This window comes from Lithobates pipiens, unplaced genomic scaffold, assembly GCF_037356315.1.
Source record: "Lithobates pipiens isolate NorthernLeopardFrog02 unplaced genomic scaffold, aLitPip1_a1.2 Scaffold_10, whole genome shotgun sequence".
NCBI classification, from domain to species: Eukaryota; Metazoa; Chordata; class Amphibia; order Anura; family Ranidae; genus Lithobates; species Lithobates pipiens.
Window position 1 is genome coordinate 70891532 of NW_027507686.1, and position 26717 is coordinate 70918248.

Consider the following 26717-nt stretch of genomic DNA (forward strand, 5'->3'; position numbering starts at 1 on the left):
ATTTAAATTATAGACTGATCATTTCTTTGTTAGTGGGCAAACGTACAAAATCAGCAGGGGATCAAATACTTTTTTTCCCTCACGGTAGGCAGGAGGGTGTGGTTAGTGGAGAAGGCCCCTTCTCCCATCCTGAAGATTTCTGGGATGTATGACATCATTTGCCTAGGCCTGAAAACCAGAAATGAACAGTGGTGTAGTGGTTAGCACTCTCGCCTAGCAGTAAAAAGGTTCACTGGTTCGAATCTCAACCACGTCACTACCTGCCTGGAGTTTGAATGTTTTCCCTGTGCCTGTGTGGGTTTCCTCTGGGTACTCCAGTTTTCTCCCACACTCCAAAGACATGCAGGTAGGTTAATTGGCATCTGTCCAAAATTGGCTCTAGTATATGAATGGGGACCTTGGATTGTGGGCTCCTTGAGGGTAGGGACTGATGTGAGTGTGCAATGTACAGGGATAGGGACAACTGTAGACACTCACTCAGGTTGAACTAGATGGACTGGTGTCTTTATTCAACCTACCTAACCACGTAACTAAAGAAATGTAAAAAAAATACTTTAAAACAAGTAAATATGACTTTCTTATTTACTATTGATAGCAGCATAAGAATTAAAATAGTTACTGCTGATTGAGAGAGAGTGAAGTTCCGCTTTAAGCAAATATGAAATTTCGAGTATTACGACACACAAAAAATAATTCAGTGCACATTTATGGTGAAAAGAAAACGTTTATTTCATTAAAAAAATAAAAAAAGACACAACAAAAAAGTCAGGGTTTACAATTGTTTTTAAAATACATTCTGACCCCAGATCACAACGCTGTGTCATATTAATGTCTTTGTTTAGCATGTTTAATGACCACAGTCATTAATGCTGCCAACATACAGCACTTCAGCTGTTGTCCTGAATGCTCAACTACCCATCAACAACTAGAAAAGCGCTGTTCATTTTCTACATTGAAGAGGATGGCCATTAGTCCAAGATCGCTGTTACCATACTTATATTATTTTCAGAGCCATGGCAGTGTTTTTAGAAAAAAAAAGAAGAAGATGAAGCCCAGCTGAACCCTCTAGTCATTATTGCAAAAACAGTTAAAAAAATATGAATTAAGTAAACTGTATTTAAGCTCCTCAATAGCAGTTACAGGCCTTTGAAGTACTCAAATTTAAAAATTTTGCTGTACAGATATATACAAACTTCTCACATGAACACAGCATTCCACGTGCCTTCATAAATGCTTGTTGCAATGTGCAAAATTTTGACATTTTCCATGGGGTACAAGACAGGCTATAGTAGCCTTTACAGTAGACTGTTTTTTTTTTCTAGCACGTGGTGTTCAAAGTGACCACAGTTTCACCTTATTCACTAAAATTTTTGGAAAACTGTACAGCCTGTACCTCATTAAAGATGAGCCGTGAAAATTACATCCTTGCAGCGGGCACCCCGCACTGCAAAGTTTGAATGCTCATTAAGTCTAGTGATAGAGAAATAAGCTGTACTACTCACCTCATCCCTCGCTCTGGCATTCTGTTCTTTCTGGTGCTAAGGGTTGATAGCGCCTTTGCTGTATTCAGGTACAATGCAAGGTCCTGCATTGTATGCGATGAGGTCAGAGAAGCACCATAGAGAAGAGACTGTGGGTCATAACAGCGTAGGGGAAGCATGGCCTAGACTTAAACATTTAACACTTGCTGTGTAGAGAGGCCCACTGCAAGTTTCTTTTTATTTTTATGTAATTCTCAGAGTTTAGCTTTAGTTAAATCAACCCCAGTATGTCAGAGATAAACCATAACACTGACAGGATTAACCAGCACAAGCGGAAAGTGCAGGAGACTGTCACACTTTGTAGGGTAAATCTGGCCATAGATGGTTTGAATCTAGGCCCGGTTTAACAGGAAACGACCAAGATTCAAATCATGTATGGGCAGGCTGAATGTACCCAAGTTGATAGATTGATCAACTTGGGTACAACCAGCCTGTCAGATCTTACATGCAATTATTGCTAGCGGCTATGCCACTAGAAATAATCGTATGTAAAATCTGACAGGCTGGTTGTGTACAATCACTGGTTGCATATAATCACTATGTTCTCCCAGTGGGAGCGGTTAGCTCTGGCCCCCTGCTGGGAGAACACAATGGCTCCGTGGGAGAGATTCCCCCATCAACACAGTCAGTTGCAGGAAAGAAAATCGCTCCAACTATGGCCAGCTTAAGTATAATTTACAGGCATGTTCTTTTACATTACCCTCCACTCAAAAACAAAGGATCACTTTACATGGATTTGTTCAACATGATAAAAACATAAAAAGGTCGTAGAAGGTGCTGTTCACAAAAAGCATTCAAACTGAGCACCAGGTGTTATTTTAATTGCATACCTACATTGGTCCAGCTTAGACAAATGTAAATATGCATATCTTATATCTGAGCAACCACTGTGGAAGCTGGCTGTCACAGTAATAACAGTCAGGGCCCATTCACACCTGAGCGATTTTCTGCTTGAAGCTTGTAGCTCTAAAACGCTCAACAAGCCAAATCCCATTCATTTCAATGGCCCCTGTTCACATCTGAGTGTTCTGTCACCTGAAGCAAAACGGCCAAAGCTCCAAAAAGTACACAAGCTAATTTTTGGCAGATTACGCGCGTTTTTGGTGCCATAGACAACTTCAATAGAAACGCCTGACTTGAGCGTTTTGTCAATTGTTTTCTGCTCAAACAGCAGCTCTTCACCCCTAATTTCCTCTCCCTATCCTCCCCTTAGTGCTTTCTATTAGCTAAAACTAAAATGTTTGAAGCTGTAAAACGCTTGTAATACACTACTAAAAACGCTTTAAAAAAGTTTGTAAAAAGCTGCAAAAAAGCTTAAAAAAAAAAAACAAAAAAACTGAGCCTTATAAATTGCAGTAAGCACAGTGCATCTCACCCACTCAGACATAAATCTTCGCATTTATTTCATTAAAAGTATTATTTTGAGAACCTAAAAAGAAGTTTTTATGTGGGTGGGTGAGATGCGCGGTGGATAAAGAATATTTCACCCGCAATTTATGACTATAACTGTGCGCAGGGCCCAAAAGATCATGGGGACTACTACAGTGGTTGTCAGCTTCCACAACTGTTCCTCAGGAATGAGATATGCATGCTTACATTTGTCTAAGTGGGACCAGTGTAAGGATGCAATTAATATCATACCTGCAGCTCAGCTTTAAAGTGGTTGTAAACCCTAACAAACCACTTTTACCTACAGGTAAGCCTAGATTAAGGCGTACCTGTAGGTGCAAGAAATATCTCCTAAACCTGCACGGTTTAGGAGAGATTTGCAAAAGACAGGCACGACAGTGGCGCGCAGGCGCACCGAGCGTGCCGTTGCCAACAACGATCATGCCGTTAATGGTGGTTCCCACACGCATGTGCGGGAGAGACATCATCACAGCTCCAGCCAATCACAGTGACAGAGCTGCGATACCTGGAAGGAAGATGGATGCTTCATGGAAGAGGGGACAGCGGTGACATCGCTGGATCCTGTGTCAGGTAAGTGACACATAATGGGCTACTATGCGATGCATAGTAGCCCATTATGCTTTACCTTTGAAAGGAAAAAAAAGGAAGTAAAACCCATCAGGGTTTACTTGCTTTTTAAACTACTGAAAACATTTGAAGTATGGTAACATTTGCCTGAGTGGTTACCCTCTTTAATGCTTTACTGACCTAGTGCATACATTCCTTAGGAGAGCCCTCCTATCCCAGCTCTCCTGACAGGTGCTTCTGCCCTTAAAAGTGCATATTAGTGACAAACTCATTATTACTCATTCTGCAAAGCAAACATTTAGAAAAATCTGCAAAGCTTCACCAGTTAAAGGACATATAGTGCTGAATTTTGTTTGAAAGAAGATAAATTACAGTATACATGAATATGAACAGAACTCACAAGAAGCCTTTTTGAATGTAAGCATTGCTAAAATATGTTTTTTAATATATGCTGCCTCAAGTTTATGTAATCACAGTAGGCTACTTACTTGGAATACCCATTCTCAATGTTGAAAGGTAAGGTAAGGTATTAAACATAGCCAGCAAAAGCAACAGTGCCACTTACAGGCACAATACATTATATAACATTGCACTGAACTTGTTATTTTAGTCAAGAATGCATTTTACAGCTTTTATTACAGTTTAAATTATTAAACAACCCCTTTTAATTAAAATAGCTCATCTATTCAACATCAATATTTTAGTTCTTAGTAGACTTTTCAATATATTTTTTTCTCTTAAGGACCCAAGAGGTGAGTTCCTTGTATGCAAACCCCCATGATCAAAATGAACTGCAGTTGCGATCTGCAGCGTGTGTCAATATCTACAGTTAATGACACCCCAAATGCAGGCCACAAATGCAGTGCGTTTGCCCTCGCCGCATCGCATGGTAAAGGAGTACCATGCAATCCGGTTGCAGCGATGTTGGTGCAGTGTGATTTTAGCCTATTCCTGGTATGCATCGGCCCTTAAGGGAGCCTACTCTGCCCGGTTTATGTTGAATTATGGAGAATGCTACATAAGAAGTGAGAACACCCAAAGTCTCAATGTGGCCAGTAGCAGATCTCACAGCTAGAGTTCCTAGCACATGGATTCCACCAATGACTAAAATCTTTTAAGGGTGAGCTAAACCTTTAAAGCTCTTCTGTACATTTTCTAAGTAGAAATAGTATGAAAGTCAATGTGGTCACAGCCAGAGAAACACACCCAACTATCTAAATAATAGGCAGGAGATTTATGGGTTATAGTAGGACTGTAGTTTGATTATATGCAGCTTTTGGTGCTACAATCCAATACTTTAGTCAATCTTATTTTTTAGATAGAGTGGGAAACGGTCTGCGGCTCTTTAAAGCCTAATACACAGGGGCCGAATGTCAGGCTGCATCGGCCAGGTTAAGAAACAAAATAAAAGGTCTGCAGTCACCAGTGATGCACCTCCATCCCTATATACAAAAAAAAGGGAGAGTCGCCCTGGGACTTTAAATTAGGTGGTAGCCAACATTCGGCCCGTGTGTACTGTAGACGGTCCAACCGTCTGGCTGGCATGACCAAAAAAGGTCTGCCAATCGGCTCCTGATGAGTGCTCTCAGCCAATGGCTGACAGAGCTGCTGGAGTGTTCTGGCGCAACAGTCCCCCTGCCAGAACACAATAGAACAGCAGCTGAGATTGCTGTACTAACATCGGACAGTTAGCACATCAGCACCTCCTGAGCAGTCAGTTTCTTTTTGTTCAGCCCTGCTGGGTTGAACAATAAAAAAACTACTAGTGTGTACTAGGCTTTAGGGGGAGTTCCTTCTCACCTTCAGACTCAATACTTTAATGGAATCACAAAGTGATGGGAAATATTTCAAACAGGATCACAATTAACAACATTTTTAGAGAAGGTTGGACCCTTCATCAGGTTTTTATTTCTGCCTGTGTACCCTGCTGGAGATTAGTCTTCACAATGATCACTGGGACATGAGAACTTAAGGACACTGACAGCAACAAAAGCTGACAAACGCTCTATATTTTTACTGCTTTATTAAAAATAAATAAAAATTTGACAAGAAATACACAATAATTAGTAAATCACCACCCCATTTAAAAATTCCTATCGTATCACTCCTCTGTTATGTTTGTAATGGTAGACCACAACCCCAAAACAACTGATCTCCTATCACCAGCAATCAGTTTAAACGTTAAAACTTACAAATTTGCTGGAAATTGTCTTTTGATTTTAATGGCCATAAAGCACATTCCCTGATATTTCCCCTTTCATTGCACAGTGTCATCTTCCATTAGGATCCACTAGAGGGCCTTAGCTGTTCAAAAGAGTTTGCATTGATTGCAAACTGTATTATGATCTTTATACATATTGTTACATTTCTCTGTACCCTGGATTTTCTGTTTAAAGTTAATGAAAGCACGTAAAACTGGTCCACAATTGCTAGAAACGATCTCCATTATGGCCTACACTGCCCTAAAGCAATAGCAAGTGAGATCACAAAATGCACAACGCTAAAATGCATTATTGAGAACTGTGCCATTGAAAATGATAGTAAAATATCTTCCATGTGCTTTGAGTGTAGTTTAAATATTGAGGTGTGAAAAGGGGGTCTCAGAGAGTTAAAGCGTATGTAAAGCCAAAACTTTTTTCTTCTAGATAGAACAAGGTTAGGTTACAACCCGGCGGGTTTTTTTTTGCTGCCCCCTCTCGATTTGTCTTGCTGACCATTGTCTCCAGTACACTGCCATGGAAAATCTGACATTTTTTATTTGTAAGAGAAGCAGGGAAACCTTCCAATAAAGGAAACCTGCTATAGTGAGAAATGTCTAATAGGGCATATTGCTTTTAAGCAGGATATTGCCGCGTACACACGACTGGACTTTCTGCTGGAATGAACTCTGTTGGACTTTGACGGAGTTCCACTGAAACGGACTTGCCTACACACGATCATACCAAAGTCCAATCGTTTAACGAGGTGACATACGACGGGACTAGAAAAAGGAAGTTTAATAGCCAGTAGCCAATAGCTGCCCTTGCGATGTTGTTGGTCCGTCGGACCTGCATACAGACGAGCGGTTTTCTCGATAGGAACTGGTTCCAGCGGAAAGATTTTAAACATGTTCTATTTCTAAAGTCCATCAGAGTTTGACAGAAAAGGTCAGATGAAGCCCACACACGATCAAATTGTCCAACGGATTCGTTCCGTCTGAACTTTGCTGTCAAAAAGTCTGGTCGTGTTTACTTAGTAGTTTACTAAGGTAAAAAAAAATAGCATTTTCTTTTTTTTTATTGTAGCAGCCTGCAGAGCTTTGCACCCTTGATCGTGAGTGCAATGCCAGGCTCTTGAAGACTCTCAGTACAACTGTCTACCCAAACTTCCCATACAGGCAGATATTTACTGAAGAGCAGGGCGAATCAATGAACTATGAGGGATACTCACCAGCACCAACGCAGTTCCTTGAGAACTACAAGCTGTTTGCCTTGGTGGCAGACAGGACTTGTACTTCATTCATTCAGATAGCTGTGAATGAATGATGCAGCTCTGTGAGCGGAGCCCTGCCAGCTGCACTGGTTTTAAATTGTGACAGCGGGTGTGGGAAGAGGATCCCCTCACCCGCTGTAAAGGTTGGGGATCGGGGGAGGGTATTGGGGTGCTGCATTAGTAAGATGTTTTACCCTGAATATGGGTGCAACATGTTACTAAAGGTGAACTTAGTCTTTAATATGTGAATTGTCATCTTCACCTAGGTGAAGATGACATCAAGCTCTTTGTACAGTCTAATAACAAAAATGTTATACTTACCTGCTCTGTGCAATGGTATTGTACGGAGTGGCCCCAAATCTCCTCTTCCTGGGTCCCATAGCAATCTGCTTATTTTGCGGGCACACCTATGGGCTTGCTCCCAAACTAGGCTGTGTGCGCCAATAGGCACACACAGCGCAGCTCGGACACCCATCCCCTGCTCTCAGGATTTGATTGATTGACAGCAGCAAAAGCCAATGGCTCCCGCTGCTGCCTCTGTAAGCAGAGAGAGAAGAGGTGAGCCACTGCAGACAGGCTCAGGTAAGAGAGATTGGACTGAGATAGGACTCAGCTTTTAGAACCACTTTAGTATGCCATATTTTGGGGAAAGCCGAGTAATCAAATCTCATGAGAAAAGATGTTACTGCACTGAGCTTTGGCATAATCTGACAAAATTTAGGACAATCTGCAGTCACTGGGATAGTGCCCAAGGGATGCTGACGTGATGCCCCTGCAACATGGAAGTCGGGAAAAAGTCAGTATTTTTTATGTTCTCAACAGTTGTTTTTTTAAAAAAGCTAATTTTCATGGAGTGATCCTTTCTTACTTGTTTTGTTTAAAAAAAAACAGGAAATTATGGGGAAATCTACCTGATAGGAACCAGGCAAAAAAAATATTCTATCTCCAAATCTAAAAAAATAAAAAGAAAGGCAGAAAGAAAAAAAGAAAAAAAAAAAAAAAGTTTTGGCTTTTCATACACTTTAAATGATAAAAAATCATGTCATGTTATGGTTTCCAAGAAAACGATTTTATCAGTAAAAGCCACAATAGCTATGTGAGCTACTTAATAGCTGCAGAAGAGACTGGCAAATCAATCCAACACATGCATGGCCAGCATAAATGTCTAGGGACAAAAATATCCAACTAAGGCTGGCCATACATTATTCAAATCTCTTGTACATTTTTCCTTTATATTTACCAAAACGATATAATACGAGATCAAACCTAAACACTTTCAAATTGTATGCAATCAGGCAGGCCCTTGCAATACATGGTTGTAGGTAAATCTAAAGGAAATTGGATAATGTATGGCCAGCCTAAAACAATCTGTAAGTCCCCTTTCACACCGAGGCGGTTTTCAGGCGCTACAGCACTAAAAATAGCACCTGTGTAGCGCCTGAAAAAAAAAAAACGGCCCCTTTCACTCCAGTGTGAAAACTGGAGGGCTTTCACACTGGAGCGGTGCGCTGGCCGGACGGTAAAAAAAGTCCTGCTAGCCGCATCCTTGGAGCCGTGTATTCACCGCTCCTACCCATTGAAATGAATGGGGCAGCACGGCTAAACCGCCGGCAAAGCGCCCTGCTAGCGGCCGCATACCGCCACTAAAACAACGGTAAAGTGCTGCTAAAAATAGCGCTGCTTTACCGCCGATGCCTGCACTGCCCCAGTGTGAAAGGGGCCTACCTTGCCCCTAAACAAGGCATCCCTTTCCACTGTTTTGCTCTTCAGTACTCATACACAAGTGGATATAGCTGCTCTATCTGGTATGTTCAAACTGAAGATTACTGGATATTTAAAGCCTACACTAAACTGTGTATGAGACAACAGAAATCTTTGTATAATGAATTCATACACAAATCCCAGCTGCTTAATATATGGCTGGATTTTGATCAGCTATGGAAATCATTGCTGGGGCGATTATTGGCTTAGGTCCATTAGCACCTAATCTGCTACCATAATTCAAAACACATTTTTTTTAATTAAAAGATCAAACATGGCATACTTAAATACTCTGTGCAATGGTTTTGCACAGAGCTGCCATGATTCTCTTCTTCAGGGATCCCCTGCCAGCACTTTAGGCTCCTCCTCTTGGGCAAGTGCCCCCATAAAATGTGGCTTTCAGTCCCAATCTGCCCTGCCTACATCTATGAACACAAGGCGGATGGGCTCCGCCATGCCACCCGCTCGCTTGCCACAACATTTAAATTGACAGCAGGGGGAGCCATTGGCTCCCGCTCTCATTAATATGCCCAGGAAGGAGGGACACAGCTGTGAGAACCGCTGCTCTTGTGCACATCACTGGGATCGAATCGGGCTCATGTACTGGGGTTTTTCAGCACAGAAGGTTTTTCACCTTAATGCATAGAATGCATTAAGGTGAAACTCCTTAAGGCTTTAAAACCTATTTAATGCACACAGGGGTACAAGTCCTGGTTTTCAACCAGTGCTTATAAACTGGATCATTGGAAGGCATATAGCCCAATCTGCAGCATAGAAAAATATTCTGTAACAAATCTATAAAATACAGATTATATCTGAAAAATATAAAAAGTGCATTATTTTGTCTTGTTCTCAGGTCACAGCGCAAACACAGCGACACCCTGCAGGCATCTGATTTCGGAGGCTCAGCTATACAAACAAGATCTCTGGCTGACAACAGCTAACATGATACTCTCTAAGGCCCCAGCTGATTACAAGTGACAAAGTACTGTGCAGAGCAATGTTTAGTACTATATAGAACCCTCCAAGTCCCTACATTCTAACAGTCAGTATGTTCAATAATTATAGACAGTTCTCCAAATATTAACCCTTTAGGTCACAAATGTTTCCAAAAGGTGTGTTGAACAAAGAAATGATAGGCTGATACCAATACATACACAATATACATGTGTCAGCCTCTAACACTGCTTAAATAATCTGCTCAGCTAAAAGCAATTCTTTTAGTTTGCACCAATGCATCATTCTGCATACAATACAGCTATACACAGCACATATTTATACACTTTAACCCACACACATTTCCAGGTGAATACTGCTCTGCATAGATATATTTACTCTTTATAGATACAAAGCTTTGAGCAAATGTATACTGCACTTTACAAATACGCATACACAGATGCCAATGTACATACAGTATTTCTGAAAAGCTCTAAATTAAAATACATAATTTAAAAACTTTTAAAATGCTTAAAAATCTATTTGTTTTGCAAATTCTGTACAACTCTATTTTTAATGACAGGAATAGGTCATCTGTATATTTGTATATACAGAAACACAATCATCTATACATAAAAAAAGCTGACAAAGCCACACTTTGTATACTTTTCGGTCACCAACCTTTTGAGAACTGGTGCGCCAAACTTTTTTTTTCTTTTTTTTTTGTTGTGTGTAGGACTGGACGTTACTGTAAAAATTATCCTAAAATGATTACAAACATCTCCCCTACTCCCTAGCAGCTACGCTGCTACAAAGCAGCCTCAGCTTTATCATATACAGGAGGAACCTGCTTCTAAAAGCCCCAAATAGCAGGTATAATGCATTTCTGCTGGTCTTACCCCATCAGCGCTTTGATTTATATATAAAAGCTCAAATGACAGTTTAGATCCCTCTTTTAATGAATTCCTCGCTGTTGGAAAAAAAAAAAATCTGAAATATTGTTTTTATGTATTCTATTGATTTTGCAGCATTTATAAGGTGGTGACACTGGCAAAAAGAAACAAACACACACTGTACAGGAAAAGCACACCACTTAAAGTGGTATACATGTTTTTAAATGCACACTTTTTTTTTAAAGCTACCATGGGTTTTGTTCTACTTTGCCAGTATTGATCCACCTTGCTGTTCTTACCAATTCAATTGCCCTCTTCTCAGTACTCTTTTTTTTTGCTGGCCTGTTTAATGCAGCTTTATAAATACCTGCAGAATTTGCCAGCTAAGCCTGTTAGAGAATCAATGAAGTACGAAGACGAAGAGTTGCCTCATAAACAAGCTCCAGAAAGATACCATATAGGAAGAAAAAAAGGAATCACCTCTTAGCTGAATATGGCAGTTCCTCTTAACATCCTATATATGTATCATGTAAAACAAAAGAGACTAAATTGAACAAATGTGCCACTGCAGCAAATTGGAACACTGGAGCTGCCACATAGAGTATGCTGGTGCATAAAATCCAATTAAAGCTAGGGAGGGGTCAAGCCAAAACCTCCTTCTGCCCTTCCCTAAAGGTGCACATTCAAGCTGGGAGGGAAGACTGACAATTCACTGATACTGAATAATGGCTAGTGTCTAATATGTCATTTCCATGTATACCTCAATACATAAAGTATAGTGAACAGTTCTGGATTGCATGAGCCACTCCCAAGCTGAACACATGCCTGTGTATGATCACGGCATTACTCACATATATACAAACCCTTAACTACTTTAAATACAATCGGTCCAGCAATTATGTTAGGAGTGAACATCCATTTGGAAAAAGCCCCCCTTCCCTTGGTCCTCCATGTCCAGAAAATAGCTTGGCCTGTAGTGTAAGTATGTCAAGCGAAAACCTTACGAAATTGCTGGTCTGTGATTCTGGGGAGGCGCTCTAGATTTAGGAGAACGGGCTGTGGTTGTGGCTGTTGTTGTTGATGATGATGAAGAAGTAGAAGAGGATGATCCGCTGCGTGTTTCACCTCCAGTGCTGCACTGCTTTAGTTTGCGTCTTTTAGCTAGTGGGGCATTTTCCACACTCTTTAAAAATACCCCCTCGCGTTTTCCACGTTTAAATGCCTGTAAACATGAAATGAAATCCATAAGTCTCTAAACACCTGACATCTACAAAAAGAAAAGCTTTACTGACTACTCTACAGAAGTGTGGTAGAGAACAATGATACCACCCATAGTTATCAGATTTCACGCCAACTAAAAAGATTGATTTCTTTAACTTTCATGACTAGAGGTCATTGAAACTAAAGCTGCCATAGATGGATCGAATCTTGGCAATCTTCAGCAGGGACTAGCTGAGATTCAATCCATCAGTGGGCAGGCTGGTTGTACGCAACCAGCCTGTCATAGTTTTTTTGAAACGATTACTGCCAGCGGCTAAGGCATCCTGCCGGCAGAACACAATTACACTGCAGGAGGGATGATGGGGGAATCAAGTGATTTTCTTTCCTTCTACCCGTGGCGGAAGTGAAGAAAAGCAATTAATCTATGGCTTGCCTTAAATCTCCAGGACATATTAGAAGTGTCAGTATGCAATGGTCAACCTGACAATAACAATAATTTACCTACCTAAATAATTTTACACTTTTTTTATGAACATATAAGACTTTTATTTGGTACACTGTTTTAATAAATTCCCTTACTATAACTGTTATTATAAGCTGTCAAGTAGACAAAAATGTTTTTAAATGTGCAATTTATAACTTATAATATTTTCTGAAACATTTTTAATTCATTAATTCATGTTTTTTTTTTTCATTTTAAAAGATAAGTGCACATTCAGAGAAAGTCCTGTCTTCCTTTATGCTGACCTAACATTTCCTTGATCCTACTCTGTGGATTGCACACATCCTCCGTCTCCTTACCACACCTACAAGGTGCAGCCCCATAGAAGTCTTTGCAGCCTATCTACCCAAGTCTTCGGCTGTTCAGGATTTAAACAATCCCCAGGGATGGATCGTGGCAAGTATGCATCTTTGGAAAGAGGAGGTAGGATCTGTTAAGTTAGTTAAAGGGGCATACAGCATAAGTGCACTCTCTCTTAACGTGTACTGTACTTATCCTTAAACAACTGCAGACTGTCAGCTGCTCCTGTTATTGTGGCTGTGCAAGGCAGGAGTCAGTACTGCTACAAGCTCCTAGTTACATAATTGAATGTAGATTCACGTTCTATGGGAAATTGTCCAGAGAAATGTAAGTCTATAGGCTACAGGTTCAAAGAAGTTCTGTTTTAAATAATTTTATATTATATTATATATATATATATATATATATATATATATATATATATATATATATATATATATATATATACATATATACACACATACATACACACACACATATACATATATATACACACACACACACACACACACGATTGACCCCATGACATAGACTAGAATAAATGGTATAAAATTAATTTATGCCTACTATTCAGAGATATTTTCTTTTTTCTCCATCAAGTCAGTGGCACGGAGCACTTGGGTAGCCAATCACAGAAAGAGCACTCGGGCAGCTAGACCTTGGAGAGTTCTTTATCTGATGTCTAAATAAAGTGGATTTGTGCTTAAAATGTAAAAATATTTCGATGTACTAACCATGAAGGTGGCATTAACGAATGTCTTGGTGGCCATACCACTGGATTCCAAGACATCGGGCGTCATGAGAGGTGTTGAGGAGAGTGGACGACCTCCGCACAGCCAATCGCTTTCCTTGAGTTCACTGAGATTCAGCCGACAAGATGGATCTACAGTAAGCAAACCTGAAAAGAAAAGATTTGTCAAAAAGGTTTTTTGTCACAAAGCATCCCTTGTTGGTGCACCAGTTTGAATAACTGGTGTCAAGGTTACTTTGAGAGAACTCAGAACTGTTTTTCTTAACACTAAACCTTTTGAAATTTTTAAGGTTCTCAACATAGGTGAAACCACTGAATAATACCCAGTGAAAATGTCTCTCATTCTTCTTAGTTCTCAATTTGTAATGCAGAATCACATATGACATTTATCTCCAGTGCTCCATAGATGAAATTTATCAGATCAAGTTTCATCTTAGTTATCCCCATCTCGATGCACTATTTAAAAGGGAAGCCTAAAGTGAGCGGAGGGCTGAGGACAAACACAACTATCAATTTATGGTAGAGATGATTTTCTGTGGGCTAAATAAAGTGAATGTGCACCACACAAAGTGTGGCATAGCACTGCAGTGGATGGTGGACCTGGTGACTAATGGGTGGTTTCAATGACCATGTGTTTTTGCCATGTAGAAACTTCTACAGGGACATTATTCAATGGTTTCACAGCATATGTTGTGAATCTTAAAAGTATCAGCATTTGCTGATGAGGAGGTAATGGGGGAGGGGGGGTGTGTGTCGGGGTGTAACCTATTGCTTTGACACATATTTGAGGTTTTAATCACAACAATACTGGGCACTTTCGCCGCCTTCCTTCCCAGACCAATTTTCAGCTTTCACCGCTCTCACACTTTCAATGACAATTACGCGGTCATGCTACACTGTACCCAAATGAAATTTTGATAATTTTGTTCACACAAATAGAGCTTTATTTTGGTGGTATTTATTCACGACTCAGTTTAAATTTTTTGTGATATAAGTGAAAAAAGAGCGGAAATTTGGAAAAAAACTATATTTTCTTCTTTCTATTTTAAAAGAAATCCAATAAAATCTAATTTTTTTCATAAATTTAAGCCAAAATGTATTCTGCTACATGTTTTTGGTAAAAATAAATTCCGTTAAGTGTATAATAATTGGTTTGTGTGATCACAGACATATGTACACAAATGATTATGTACAGATGAGCGCAGGTGATCACGGACATGTGTGTGCAGATGATCATTGGGACATGTGATTTTAGTGGGCCATACGTGGGGGACAGGTGTTTTTATTATTTGGGGGCATGTGTTTTGTGAACATTGTGTGTTTACACGGTGTGTTGACATGTGTGGTGGCACTAGGTTAGTGATCAGTGAGTAAAAAGCTGTAAAAAACAACTCATACTCACTGATCACCAGCCGGCTGCAGCGATCCCCTCAGAGCATGTGTTTACATCACATGACGGCTGTGATTGAACACGGCCATCATGTGATCAGGAGAGCCCTCCTGTCGATCAGAGATGCACCGGGTCCGGGTGACACGAGCGCATCAGGATTGCCCCGCTGCCACACCATCCCGATTCAATAAACTGTTTTAAATTGTCATACAAATATATATTTAAAATCAAATCTTCATAATTTTTTGGCAATAACATGGCGTGGACAGATTTCTGACAGTCACAGGCTGTGTCCCGCCTCTCCAGCCTGTGTCTTAAAATAAGAGGGCGGTGAAGTCTCCATCAATCTATAGTGCCTTTTCCAAATTTTGTCATGTTACAACACAGATAGACCAACACAAAGTGGTACATAATTGTGAAGTGGAAGGAAAATGATAAATGGTTTTCACATTTTTTTTACAAATAAATATGTGAAAACTATGGCATGCATTTGTATTCAGAGTGGACCAGCGCGGTCTAAGTGAGGCGAGATGGGGGGGGGGGGGGGGGGGACTCCAGTGGTTCCCGTTAGCCGGGCCCTCCCTTCACTTCCCACCATGGGACTCACAGATAAGTCTTATATTCAGCAGAAAACCTGAAAAGGTTCCAGGGCAACCAACGGGCATCGTGTTCCTCCTCCCTATCCCCTATGGCCGCCGTCAGCTGTTCCATACGATGGATGTCGTTAATCCTCGCGAACCATTGTGTTACTGCCGGTGAGGACTGTTGCTTCCACATACTAGGTATGCATGCCCTGGCCGCATTCAAAAGGTGTTTCAATAGGGATTTACGGTATCGTTTCCCAGACATAGGAGTTAGGTTAAGGAAAATCGTAGCTGGGTTATCCCAAAGGTCAACCGAGGTGAGGTCATGAGTGATCTTAAGGACTTGTCTCCAAAACTGGGTTAACTGCGGGCATTCCCAAAAGACCTGTTTGCGTACCACATCGCCAGCACATGGGGCTGTGTCCCGGAAACATGGCAGCTAGGACCGTGGGGGTCCTGTACCAGCGGGTCAAAATTTTGTAAGTGATTTTTTGATACTTGCTACACAAGGAAGACTTGTGAGCAAAAAGGAGTGCACGGTCCTTTTGGTCCATCGAAAATTTAACACAGAGGTCTCTCTCCCACTTTCTAATGAACGGTGGGTCCCCTTGTGAGGAATGGTCCAAGAGGATGCCATACGATTGTGATAGTGATTCGCGGATCGGTCCCTCTCCCACGCACATCTCCTCGAACGGGGTTAAAGATCTGCGGAAGCGGCCACTGTGTGGCAATGATTTGAGGAAGTGGGAAAGTTGGGCCAGTTTCCACCTGCCTAACGTGGTGTTCCCTAGCGTCCCATATAAAACCGAGGGATCCCTCCAGTCCCCTGTTCCCAAAAAGTGGGAGGCCTGAGCTAGGTCCCTGTCTTGATGAAGTCGGAAGGATTTGTCGGATGCAAAAGGTATAATAACCTTGGCATTACGTTCATTTTGAGTACATTACACCTACCAAACCAGGAGGTTGCCAAATTTGACCACCTTTCCAGGTACGCGGTGAACATCTTCAAAAGGGGTTGAAAATTCAGCCGAAAAATAAGGTTTGGGTCCGGGGGGGGATCTTGGTGCCTAAATATTGGATAGCTTGGGTCGCCCAGCGGAAGGGGACATTTTTGCTCGTTTGGGCCTGGGTGGTGGAAGATAAGGAGACGTTAAGTGCCTCCAATTTCTGTAGATTAATCTTGAAATCTGAAAGCTTTCCGTAACGTCTTATTTCCGATAAGAGTACCGGTAGCGAGGTGTGAGGGTCGGAAATATAAAACAATAGGTCGTCTGCAAAGGCAGCAACCTTGTGGTGGTATGACAACGTTTCTAACCCCTTGATGTCGGCGTTAAGTCTAATGTGTTGAAGGAGAGGTTCAAGGGACAGAACGAATAGAAGGGGGGACAGCGGGCACCCCTGCCTTGTACCATTACTAATTGTAAAGCGAGCTGAAGTGGCTCCGTTAACTCTAACTACCGCTGAAGGGGACGAGTAAAGGGCCGCTATCCAGGAAATCATAGGAGGCGGCAGACCTAGGTGTCTCAGGGTGGCCAGGAGAAAAGGCCAGCTCACCCTGTCAAACGCCGTTTTGGCATCCACTGATAAAAACATAAATCGGTACTTTAAGTCGCTTGGCGCTGGCTATTACGTCAATAGTCCTCGTTGTGCTGTCTCTGGCTTCTCTACCGCGGATGAAACCAACTTGATCTAGGGGTACCAGTCGCTGAAGAACAGGTGCAAGCCTCTCCGCCATTTTTTTTTGTAAACAGCTTGAGGTCACAATTCAGTAATGAGATGGGCCTGTAACTCGAGCAGAGCAGCGGGTCCTTCTCCGGTTTGGGTATGACCGAAATACTGGCTGGCAGGAGGTCCGGCGGGACACTCTGGCCTTCCAGTATGGAATTGAAGGCAGCGACAAACGGCGTGGCTAGCAGAGATTGGAATGTTTTATAGTAAGGGACGGTAAACCCATCCGGGCCAGGCGCCTTGCCCTTGGGTGAGCCTGCCAAGGCAGCTGAGAATTCCTCAGGGGAGATCAGTTGTGAAAGTGTCTCCACTTCGTCCTCTGAAAGGGAGGGTAGGCTTGCTGACGCAAGGTAGGATTCAATGGCTGCATAGTGGGTTTGGGGGTGGTCTCCTGACGGTTGAGGGTGCAGATTGTACAGTTCCTCATAGAAGGAACGGAAGTTTTCTGCGATTCCCTTTGAGTCATGGATTTTGGATCTTGTAGCGGAAGAGATGGCCGGGATATAAGACGCATTACGCTGTGCCCGTAAAGCGTTTGCCAGAGACCTACTACACTTGTCTCCGAATTCATAGTACGTTCTACGGGTCCACAAGAGTTTGGTTTTGGCTTGGAAGAGGGAGTATTCCCTAATTTTTTCTCTAAGTTCCCCCACCTCTGCCTCTAGGGCGCTGTCGGGGTGGGACTTGTGTCGTTGCTCGCACACATGTAACTTGGAGATAAGCTCCGAGAGGGCCTTAGACCTGGCTGCCTTAAATCTATGTCCATGTTTAATAAAAATACCCCTTACATAGCATTTGTGGGCAGCCCATACTGTGAGGGGATTGGGGACCGAGTCGTTATAGTCTCAAAGAAGCGCTCTATTTCCCGGGTTATATCCGCGTGTATCTCCAGTTCCTTCAGGAGGGACTCATTGAGCCTCCAATAGGTCGAACCCCGCGGCTCAGGGAGCAGATTCAGCATCATGGAGATCGGGGCATGATCCGACAAGGCTATATGACCTATCCGAGCATCAGAGACTAGAGGGATCGTACCGTGGGCAACCAGAAACATCTATTCTTGAGTACGACCCATGAACTGCGGAGAAGAACGTGTAATCCCTCTCGTGTGGATGGAGTGCGCCAAATGTCTATCAAGCGGTGGGAGTGAAGCAGCTCTCCAATTTGAATGCGTGTTCTCGCGGACAGGGCGAAGGTCCCCCTCGACGAATCCTTGTGGGGATCGATGGTGAAGTTGAAGTCCCCATCCACAATCAAGGTTCCTTCTGTGAAAGAGGCCAGGGCATCTAGACAAGCGTCTAGGGCCGGGAGCTGTTCTACATTCGGCATGTATAGGTTTGCGAGGGTAAAGGTTTTCGAGTGGAGTGTGCCTTTAACAAAGAGGTATCTCCCTTCACTATCAGTCTGGAGGTCTATCAGCCGCCACGGAACGGTTTTAGCAAGGAGGATACACGTGCCCTTCGACTTAGAGGTAGATGAAGTACTATGGTATGCCAGGGGGAAGTGTTTGCTGTAGAGTTTTGGGATCTGGTCTGACTGGAAGTGGGTCTCCTGGAGGAAAACCACCTGAGACCTCATCCGCCATAGCTCCGCCAGGCAGCTAGACTGTTTTTCAGGAATATTCAGTCCCTTAACATTCCAGGAAACCAATTTCAAGGCCATGGCGGCTGCGGTCCCTGGCCGGCGGTCCCCACCGGAGTCAAAGAGAAGAAGAGAGAGAAATATCTATATAAAAAAAAAATAATAGAAAAAGGAAAGGGGGGGGGGGGGGGCATGGGCGTCCGCAAATACAGGCAAGGTGGGGCAGTTTCCCCCCCCTGGAATCATTAGGTGTTGCTGGCTACTTGGCTTTCAGACTGTGACACAGTCTGTGTTGTGTTTAAATGTCCCCTGCGTTGCAATCGCGGCCGCCGCAGACTTTTTTTCCCATGTCTGTTTCTCCGCTGGCTGCTCTCTGCTTTCTTCTGGCTGCTGTTTTCACAGTCACACTGACAGTCTGACACTGTCCAGTGTCCGCCTTTCCGCCCTCCTCTTCATTGATTGGCTGCCTGTGTAGTGTAGGTGTGTCTCAACGTGTTATTGTGGATCCGCCCACTCAAGCCGCCGACGCGCCGAGTGATATGCTGGCCTGGCACTGGCAGTCGGTAAGCTCAGCCGCCCAGTTATATTCTGCTACCCCTACCTGCTGTGCTGTGCCTGTGGCTTGGCAACAAGAACAGCAAGAAAACACAGGTAACAGCAGTTAGCAGCCAGGAGCCCAGGACTCCCAGGAGGATAATTGATTGATTGCTAGATTTGCTAGAAGATAGTGTATTTAATGTATTATGTTGATATGTTGTTCATGTCTTCTTCACTTTGTAACTGTAAGTTACCACTCAGGCCAGGCTACCAGACCAGTCCATACCCAGCCTGTTTTCATCAAGATCAAAATATGGCCAGAACACAATGGCGGCCCGTGCATTAAGGGCGCACGGGAGCGCCACCCCCCCTCTATCACCTATAGATAGATTCATGCAATGCATGAATCTATCTATGGCCGCTGCTGCCAGCCCCTACTCAGGCGCCCAGACCCTTTTCGGGCGCAGGACGCCTGAATTACAGCGGCGGGGGGGGTTTAATCGCTTCACTCCCACCCACCGTCATATGACGTGACCGACTTTGAGCGGGTATATCTGAATGATGCCTGCAGCTACAGACATCATTCAGATATTGCCATTTTCAGCTGGCGATTTCCTACACCATAAGAATGATCATAGCAGCTGTTCCACCACTTGATCATTCTTACAGGAGGCGAGAGGGGACGTCCCCCCCACCGCCTTCCGGTGCTTCCCTCTGGGAAGCCGAGATCGGTTCATTTATTTTTTTAATTTCAGGCTTCCCAGCCTAGTGATGAGATGTGGGGTCTTATTGACTCCAGATCTCACTGTAAAGAGGACCTGCCATGTCATATTCCTATTACAAGGGATGTTTACATTCCTTGTAATAGCAATAAAAGTGATCAAAAATATTTTTTTTTTCAAAAAAAGTGTCAAAATAAAAAAAAATAAAAAACTTTTTTTAATGCAACCCTGTTTTCGTGTGCTCGCACGCAGAAGCGAACGCATACGTAAGTCCCTCCTACATATGAAAACGGTGTTCAAACCACACAGGTGAGGTATTGCTGCGAACCTTTGTCCCTAGACCTCCTCTGTAACTCAAAATATGTAACCAGTAAAAAAAAATATCAAGCGTCGCCTATGGGGATTTTTAAGTACCGAACTTTGGCGCCATTCCACGAGTGTGTGCAATTTTGAAGCGTGACATGTTAGGTATCTATTTACTCGGCGTGTATATATTTAAGTTAATACATTCCAAAATAAATACATTTATCATATATTTTATTTGTCCTTTGTTAACACCAAATGCAGATTCTACATGCGTTTTCTTTTTATAACTCACTTGTAGTGCCTTGATCATGTGTGTATGAATAATAAGGTTTCTCAAACCTTTGCCTGCCTGCCTGAGCTTTATGTGATAATGACTAAGCCCCTCCCCTCATGACATTGTCGAAAAGGGGCTGAGCATGGGTGTCCATAAAATTATGCCCCCCCCCCTGAAAAAAGTTCTGCGGACGCCCATGGGGGGGGGGGGGGGAATCGGGGGTGGAAAGGTGGTAAGTCAAGAAGCAAGGGCAGGGAAGGACTAAGAGTAGTCCTGGGGAGAGAAAGGGGATAGCGGGGATGGGGGATGTAGGGGGAGTACTAAGTCTCCAAACGGAGAGTAACTGCCAACCAAGGCAGTCGGGGCCTACTGGGGGAGGAGGTAAGGCACTTCAGAGATTGGATCCCATTGGTGCCGTACCACCTCGACAGCCTGCAATCTAGTGCAGCCCCCGTATGGTCTGCAAATAGTTAGTCAGTATCTCAACAGCAATAGAAACATAAAAGACCATGGCGCTGCAAACCATGGAGAGCATTCAGCAACATAACAAACAATGCAAACATATGTAACCAAAACAATCCTTACAACCCAGAGTGCATAAACATTTGGACCATCCCAACACCCCCCTCCCGCCGTGTTCCCCCACCCCTGTCGGGTCCACCGCAGGGGAGGAGCCGAGCGGGAGGGGCAAGTGTATAAGCCATAGCAGAAGCCTCTCTAGGCGTCGTGTCCCCTCCCCGACAAGCCCAAAGTTCGCTGAGTTTTCCATTGGGGCCCCGGTGGGAGCCATTTTCCTGTCAGGCTGCATCCCTATATCGGAGATCCTCCCTTGCCCGGGATATATACATAACCAAGAGGCCGATCAATAAGACCCAGGGAGTCCCAGAGTGGTAATAAGTTCCCACCAGAGGCCAGGGGGGTGTAGGGCGGACAGTGGGTCCCAAGTCTCTCAGTGGCAGGGAAAAGTCCCTGGGGGGGGGCAGCGCAACATATAACAACAGTGCCAGGGGGTTCCTTGATGTCTTGCATGAGCCCCGCGGGGCTTGGTGGCAGTTTCTGACTTTCAGGGGTATTTCAGAACCCTCCAGTCCAGTCCTAAGCCCCAACCGGAGAAGTAACCAACCAGAACTGTCAATCCCAGCCCCACTCCCCCCAGCCGGCAATGTTTCCCAAGTTCGGGGTGAGACCAAGTGGGCCTCTCAAACAGTGTGCAACTATAAACAAATGTCCCCAGGTTGCAAGATGTAAGGCGCAGCTTTACTTACTCAGGGTTTACTCTGGGGTTTAGCTGGTGGGTTGTTCGCTGCGGCCACAGTGTTTTGAGGAAGAACAAATGCCAGCCAATCAGGAATAGAAACTGGTGGCAGCCCCAACGTTTCCAGGAAAGCCGGGAATTCGGAAGGGTGACGCAGGGCGTGGGACCGACCTCCTTTGCGGACAATAAGATGGAATGGGTGCCCCCACTTGTAGGGGATCCGCTGTTCGTTGAGCTTCTCCAAGGGGGGGCCGCATGCAGCGTCGCATTTGAAGGGTCCTCCGAGAAACATCAGGTAGCAATGTGATTTGGGCTCCGTCAAAGTCCAGACTACCTTTGTGCCACGCTGCCTGCAGAATGTCTTCCTTCACCGAGTAGCTGTGCAAACAGCAAAGGACGTCACAAGGTCTACCCTCCGCGGGGCCCCTGGGGCCCAGTGTTCTGTGGACCCCCCGTCGATGGCAACTGGGGTTTCTGCAGGGCGGTCCAAGCAGTTGTTAAAGATGGCTGTGACCGTCGCCTTAAGGTCTGCCTGTCCTGTCGCCTCAGGCAGATCCCTGATTCTAAGATTGCGATTTTCGAGGTCATCTATGAGCAGATGCAGCTGTGCGACCCTGTCTGTGAGGGTGTCCTGGGTGTCCCGCATACCCGAGATATCTGTACTGAGGGCTGTCACCTCCGTCTCCAGCGAAAGTACCTTTGTGGTTGTAGCCGACACCTCCTGCTTAACCCCCGCTATCTCACTGCTCAGTGCTGTTTCAAGTCTGGTCACCATGTGGCTCAAATTATCCTTGGTAGGCAGATTTTGTAAGAGGGCCCACAGGGATCGGTCCACAGAAGGTGCAATAAGATGGGACAGCTGGACCCCCCTCTGTGTCTCAGAGGTATGTGCAGTTTGGCCAGGCAGTTCAGGGGAAAACAGCTTGCTCTGTGAGGGCCTCTGGAATGCTTCTGAGCCCTGTTGGAACCAGGGCGGCAGCCCACTGTGCTCCGGGCTGCCCAAGGAGGCTAGGGATAGCGTGCGGGGGAGGCAGGGAAAGAGGTCGCTAGGCGGCGAGAATGGGGGCAGATCATGGCCCCTCTCTGCTTCCCTCCCTCCTCTCTCAGGTGCGGCTGGTCCGGAGGCGCCCGTTGCAGCGGGCGCCATCTTGGCTGGATCCGGCGTGGAGGCCGGGGGGCTGGAACGGGACTAAATACCTGTCCATCCCTCCTGCAATGTCGTCAGCCCGGCGGTCTGTGTCCTGCTGCTGTCCGTGACTGCTGGGGACGCCGAAATGTGCTGTATGGCTGTGCTAGCAGGCTGCCGAGGGGTCACGGACCGGGAGCTCAGATAGCTTGCGTCCTCACTCTTCCATGCCGAGACCACCCCCCCCCCCCCCGTCGAACCACCTTTCGCTGCAATTACAGCTGCAAGTTTTTTTTGGGTATCTCTACCAACTTTGCACATAGAGAGTGAAATTTTTGCCCATTCTTCTTTGCAAAATAGCTCAAGCTCTGTCAGATTGGATGCAGAGAGCATCAGTGAACAGCAATTTTCAAGTCTTGACACAGATTCTCAATAGGACTCTGACTGGGCCATTCTAACACATGAACATGCTTTGATCTAAATCAGTGTTTCTCAACTTTTTTTTCAGTCAAGGCACCCTTTAAAATTGTAGACAGTCTCAAGCACCCTTCAAAATTATAGACAGTCTCAAGGCACCCCATTCTAAAATGCAAAAAAAAACGTTTTTACATAATGCGGCACCATCAACACACGGACACCCAAAATACACTTTTGCACACCCCTACCGACTAGTATTCTAATGTTTCTCCTCTCCCTCAGTTTCTCTCCATCACTCAGCTAATGTGATCCCAGTGTTGATGGAGAGAGGCAGGGGAGGGTCAAACAAGGATGCTGTGCAGGCGATCAACAGCCTTCTTATCAACACTGATGACATTATTAATTATTAGGATGCCGGTTGGCTGGAAGGTTGAAATGGTGCACAATAAAAACATGTGGCTTTGTGTAACTAAAAGGCAAGCTTGATCCACCTGCTGGCTTGTATGCTTTTTTGGGCAATTTTTTGACATTTTGGCAAGGCATCCCGAAAGAAACCTCAAGGCACCCTGGTTGAAAAAGGCTAATCTAAACCATTCATTGTAGTTCTGGCTGTATGTTTAGAGTCGTTGTCCTGCTGGAAGGTAAACTTCGGGCCCAGTCTCTTGCAGACTCCAACAGGTTTTCTTCCAAGATTGCCCCGTATCTGGCTCCATCCATCTTCCAATCAACTCTGACCAACTGCCCTGTCCCTGCTGAACAACAGCATCCCCACAACATGATGCTGCCGCCACCATGATTCACGGTGGGGATGGTGTGTTCAGGGTGATGCACAGTGTTTGTTTTCCGCCACACATAGCGTTTTGCTTTTAGGCCAAAGGGTTCAATATTGGTTTCATCTGACCAGAGCACCTTCTTCCACATGTTTGCTGTGTCCCCCACATGGCTTCTCGCAAATGGGACTTATGGCTTTCTTTCAACAATGGCTTTCTTCTTGCCGCTCTTAGATAAAGGTCAGATTTGTGGAGTGCACGACTAATAGTTGTCCTGTGGACAGATTCTCCCACCTGAGCTGTGGATCTCTGTAGCTCTTCCAGAGTTACCATGGGCATCTTGGCGGCTTCTCTGATTAATGCTCTCCTTGCCTTGCCTGTCAGTTTAGGTGGACGGCCATGTCCATGGCTAATTTGTGTTGGTCTATCACATACAATCCCAATAAAATAAATTTATGTTGCAACATGACAAAATGTCAAGGTATATGAATACTTTTTAAAGGCGCTGTATATGTAATATCCTGCCCCCATTGTCTTTAGCTGGTTAGTGGGCATGGAGGAGGAAGGAGGGAGTGGGCTGCCATTTACCACTGTGTATACACCCTTATGTGTGACTCTATAGTCATTTGGGCTGCTCAGATGTGATAGGGAGGAAATGTTCAGCATAGAAACTCACTGAAAACAGAGCACAGCTGCCAAAACCACTCTGCAAAATCACTAGCTGCATTGGGGAATTGGACAGAAGAGGAAGATAGAGAACAGCAGGATCAACCAGGTTTTTTGCAGAATATAGAAAATGAATCTCATACTGTCTGAGTGAGTACCAACAGCATATAATACGCTATTTATTGATAGTTTTTTATGATGTGGGACACTTTAAAGAAAAGTCCACTTCTGTGAATAAAGCTTAAAAAAGCATACCTTTAACAAGCTCCTTAGCTTCATCGCTCACATGTTCCCAGCTTTCGCCCTGCATGACAAAATCTCCCTCCTTAATCTTGTTAATGATATCAGCAGCACGACTGTGAGGAGAGCCACTCCTTGCACCTTGAAAGGGAACCTGGCCACACAGCATTGTATACTGCAGAGTTGAGAAAGTAAGAGTGAGAATTACAAGGCATGACGTGGTTGTTGCACAGTACTTTTGGAATTCAGGCTGATGTTGGTCATCTAATTGAAACTTGTAGTGAGAAAAATATGAACGCTATCTTCTTACTTTCCATTTGAAAATAGTAGTTAATTTGGTGTCATATTGATCCAATGGTTTTAACAGTTTCTGATTCACTTACAAGGAGCCTGCGGGACGATTAGAAATATGACTTTGCTTGCTGCATGCATGTTCCACGTCAGTGACGCAGAGGTATCATGGCGTTTTGATCAGAATGACAGCCAAGCGACTAATATTTTTCAAAAGCAAGTCAGCAATTGAAGGCTGTGAATTTATCTCAGTCCACATTTCTTTACTGGCTCCAATGTAAATCTGGCAATCTGCTTTGTCTACTATATCAAAAAGAAAACACACAAATACAAAACCTTGTTGTAGTGAAAGCCTTATCTATAGCGTATACCTTTGTCTCACACTATGTTTAAAATCATAGCACTGATAAGAAAAACCCTATACACAGTGTAATACCAATTGAAGAATATGCTAGCTATACAAGAATAATTTTCTTCTCAATATTTTGTTTACTAAAAAAGATAAACATTTTACACAAATTTTTAATTATAAATTACAATAACATTCCTCATTTAAAAGAACAATAGTAGTGTGGGTTGTATTATGTATACCAAAGGGACTTCACATCCTATGGAGAAATGTATCAACATATTAAGTAGCATTATGGATAATGTAAGGGGAAAACCAAAGCACAAAAGGTGGCAAGGAAAGATTGTGAGTGAAGCAAAGAATAGGTGTTGGAAACATAAAAGGGGGTAGAGTGATAATGATATAGGGTAGAACCAACTAGGACACACAGCTGGATGACACAGAAGTCAATTATATGAATAGTAGGGTTCAGTCAAATTGCTGGCCATAAAGGGGTTGATATACTAAAACTGGAAAGTGCAAAATCTGGTGCAGCTGTGCATGGTAGCCAATCAGCTACTAACTTCAGCTTGTTCAATTAGGCTTTGACAAAAATCTGGAAGCCAATTGGTTTCTATGCAGAGCTGCACCAGATTTCTAGTTTTATAACATCAACCCCAAAATGTTCAACGCAAGGTGAACAAATAACCTTGATTACTGACCAATAGAGAGTTGCCAAAAGTTTCCATAAATTAAATACCAGATCAATTTTGTTGGACTTGTGTTATCCTGGGTATGGCTGATTTCTAGGTAATTCTACTTTCAGCACCCTTTCTAAGTGCCACAAGTGTAACTTACGTAATTTCTTATGTTGGTAAAAAAGTCTGCCCATTATGTCCAACCCTTGTGAATTATGACTATATTCATGGAATGTCCTGTCTAATCAGGGATGGTCCATAAGCATGTCTTTATATAGAGCAGAAAAAAAATGTTTCACTTACATAGTAGGTGAGGTTGAAAAACTCCATCAAGTCCAACCTATGAAACTTATGCCCAGACTCTTCTAATTAAATATTTATTTAAATGCACACTTTTCCAATAGATAGCTGGATGGTAACTAAAAGCAGACACGTTCCAGTACCTGTCTATACCTGT

General features: G+C 43.7%; 1 protein-coding gene across 2 annotated transcripts in view; it reads right to left on the reverse strand.

Annotated features, from left to right (window-relative positions):
* Positions 1-704: 704 nt before the first annotated feature.
* Positions 705-26717, reverse strand: part of LOC143932646 (ribosomal protein S6 kinase alpha-4-like) — an 82409-nt gene continuing 56396 nt past the window's right edge. For both annotated transcript variants that reach the window (XM_077455842.1, XM_077455841.1), the window contains exons 15-17: positions 24959-25118; positions 13337-13500; positions 705-11801 (exon numbers count right to left, since the gene is read on the reverse strand). In XM_077455842.1, coding sequence (XP_077311968.1) covers positions 11580-11801; positions 13337-13500; positions 24959-25118 — 546 coding nt within the window. In that variant the 3' untranslated portion in view covers positions 705-11579. The remainder of the gene's footprint in view (positions 11802-13336; positions 13501-24958; positions 25119-26717) is intronic.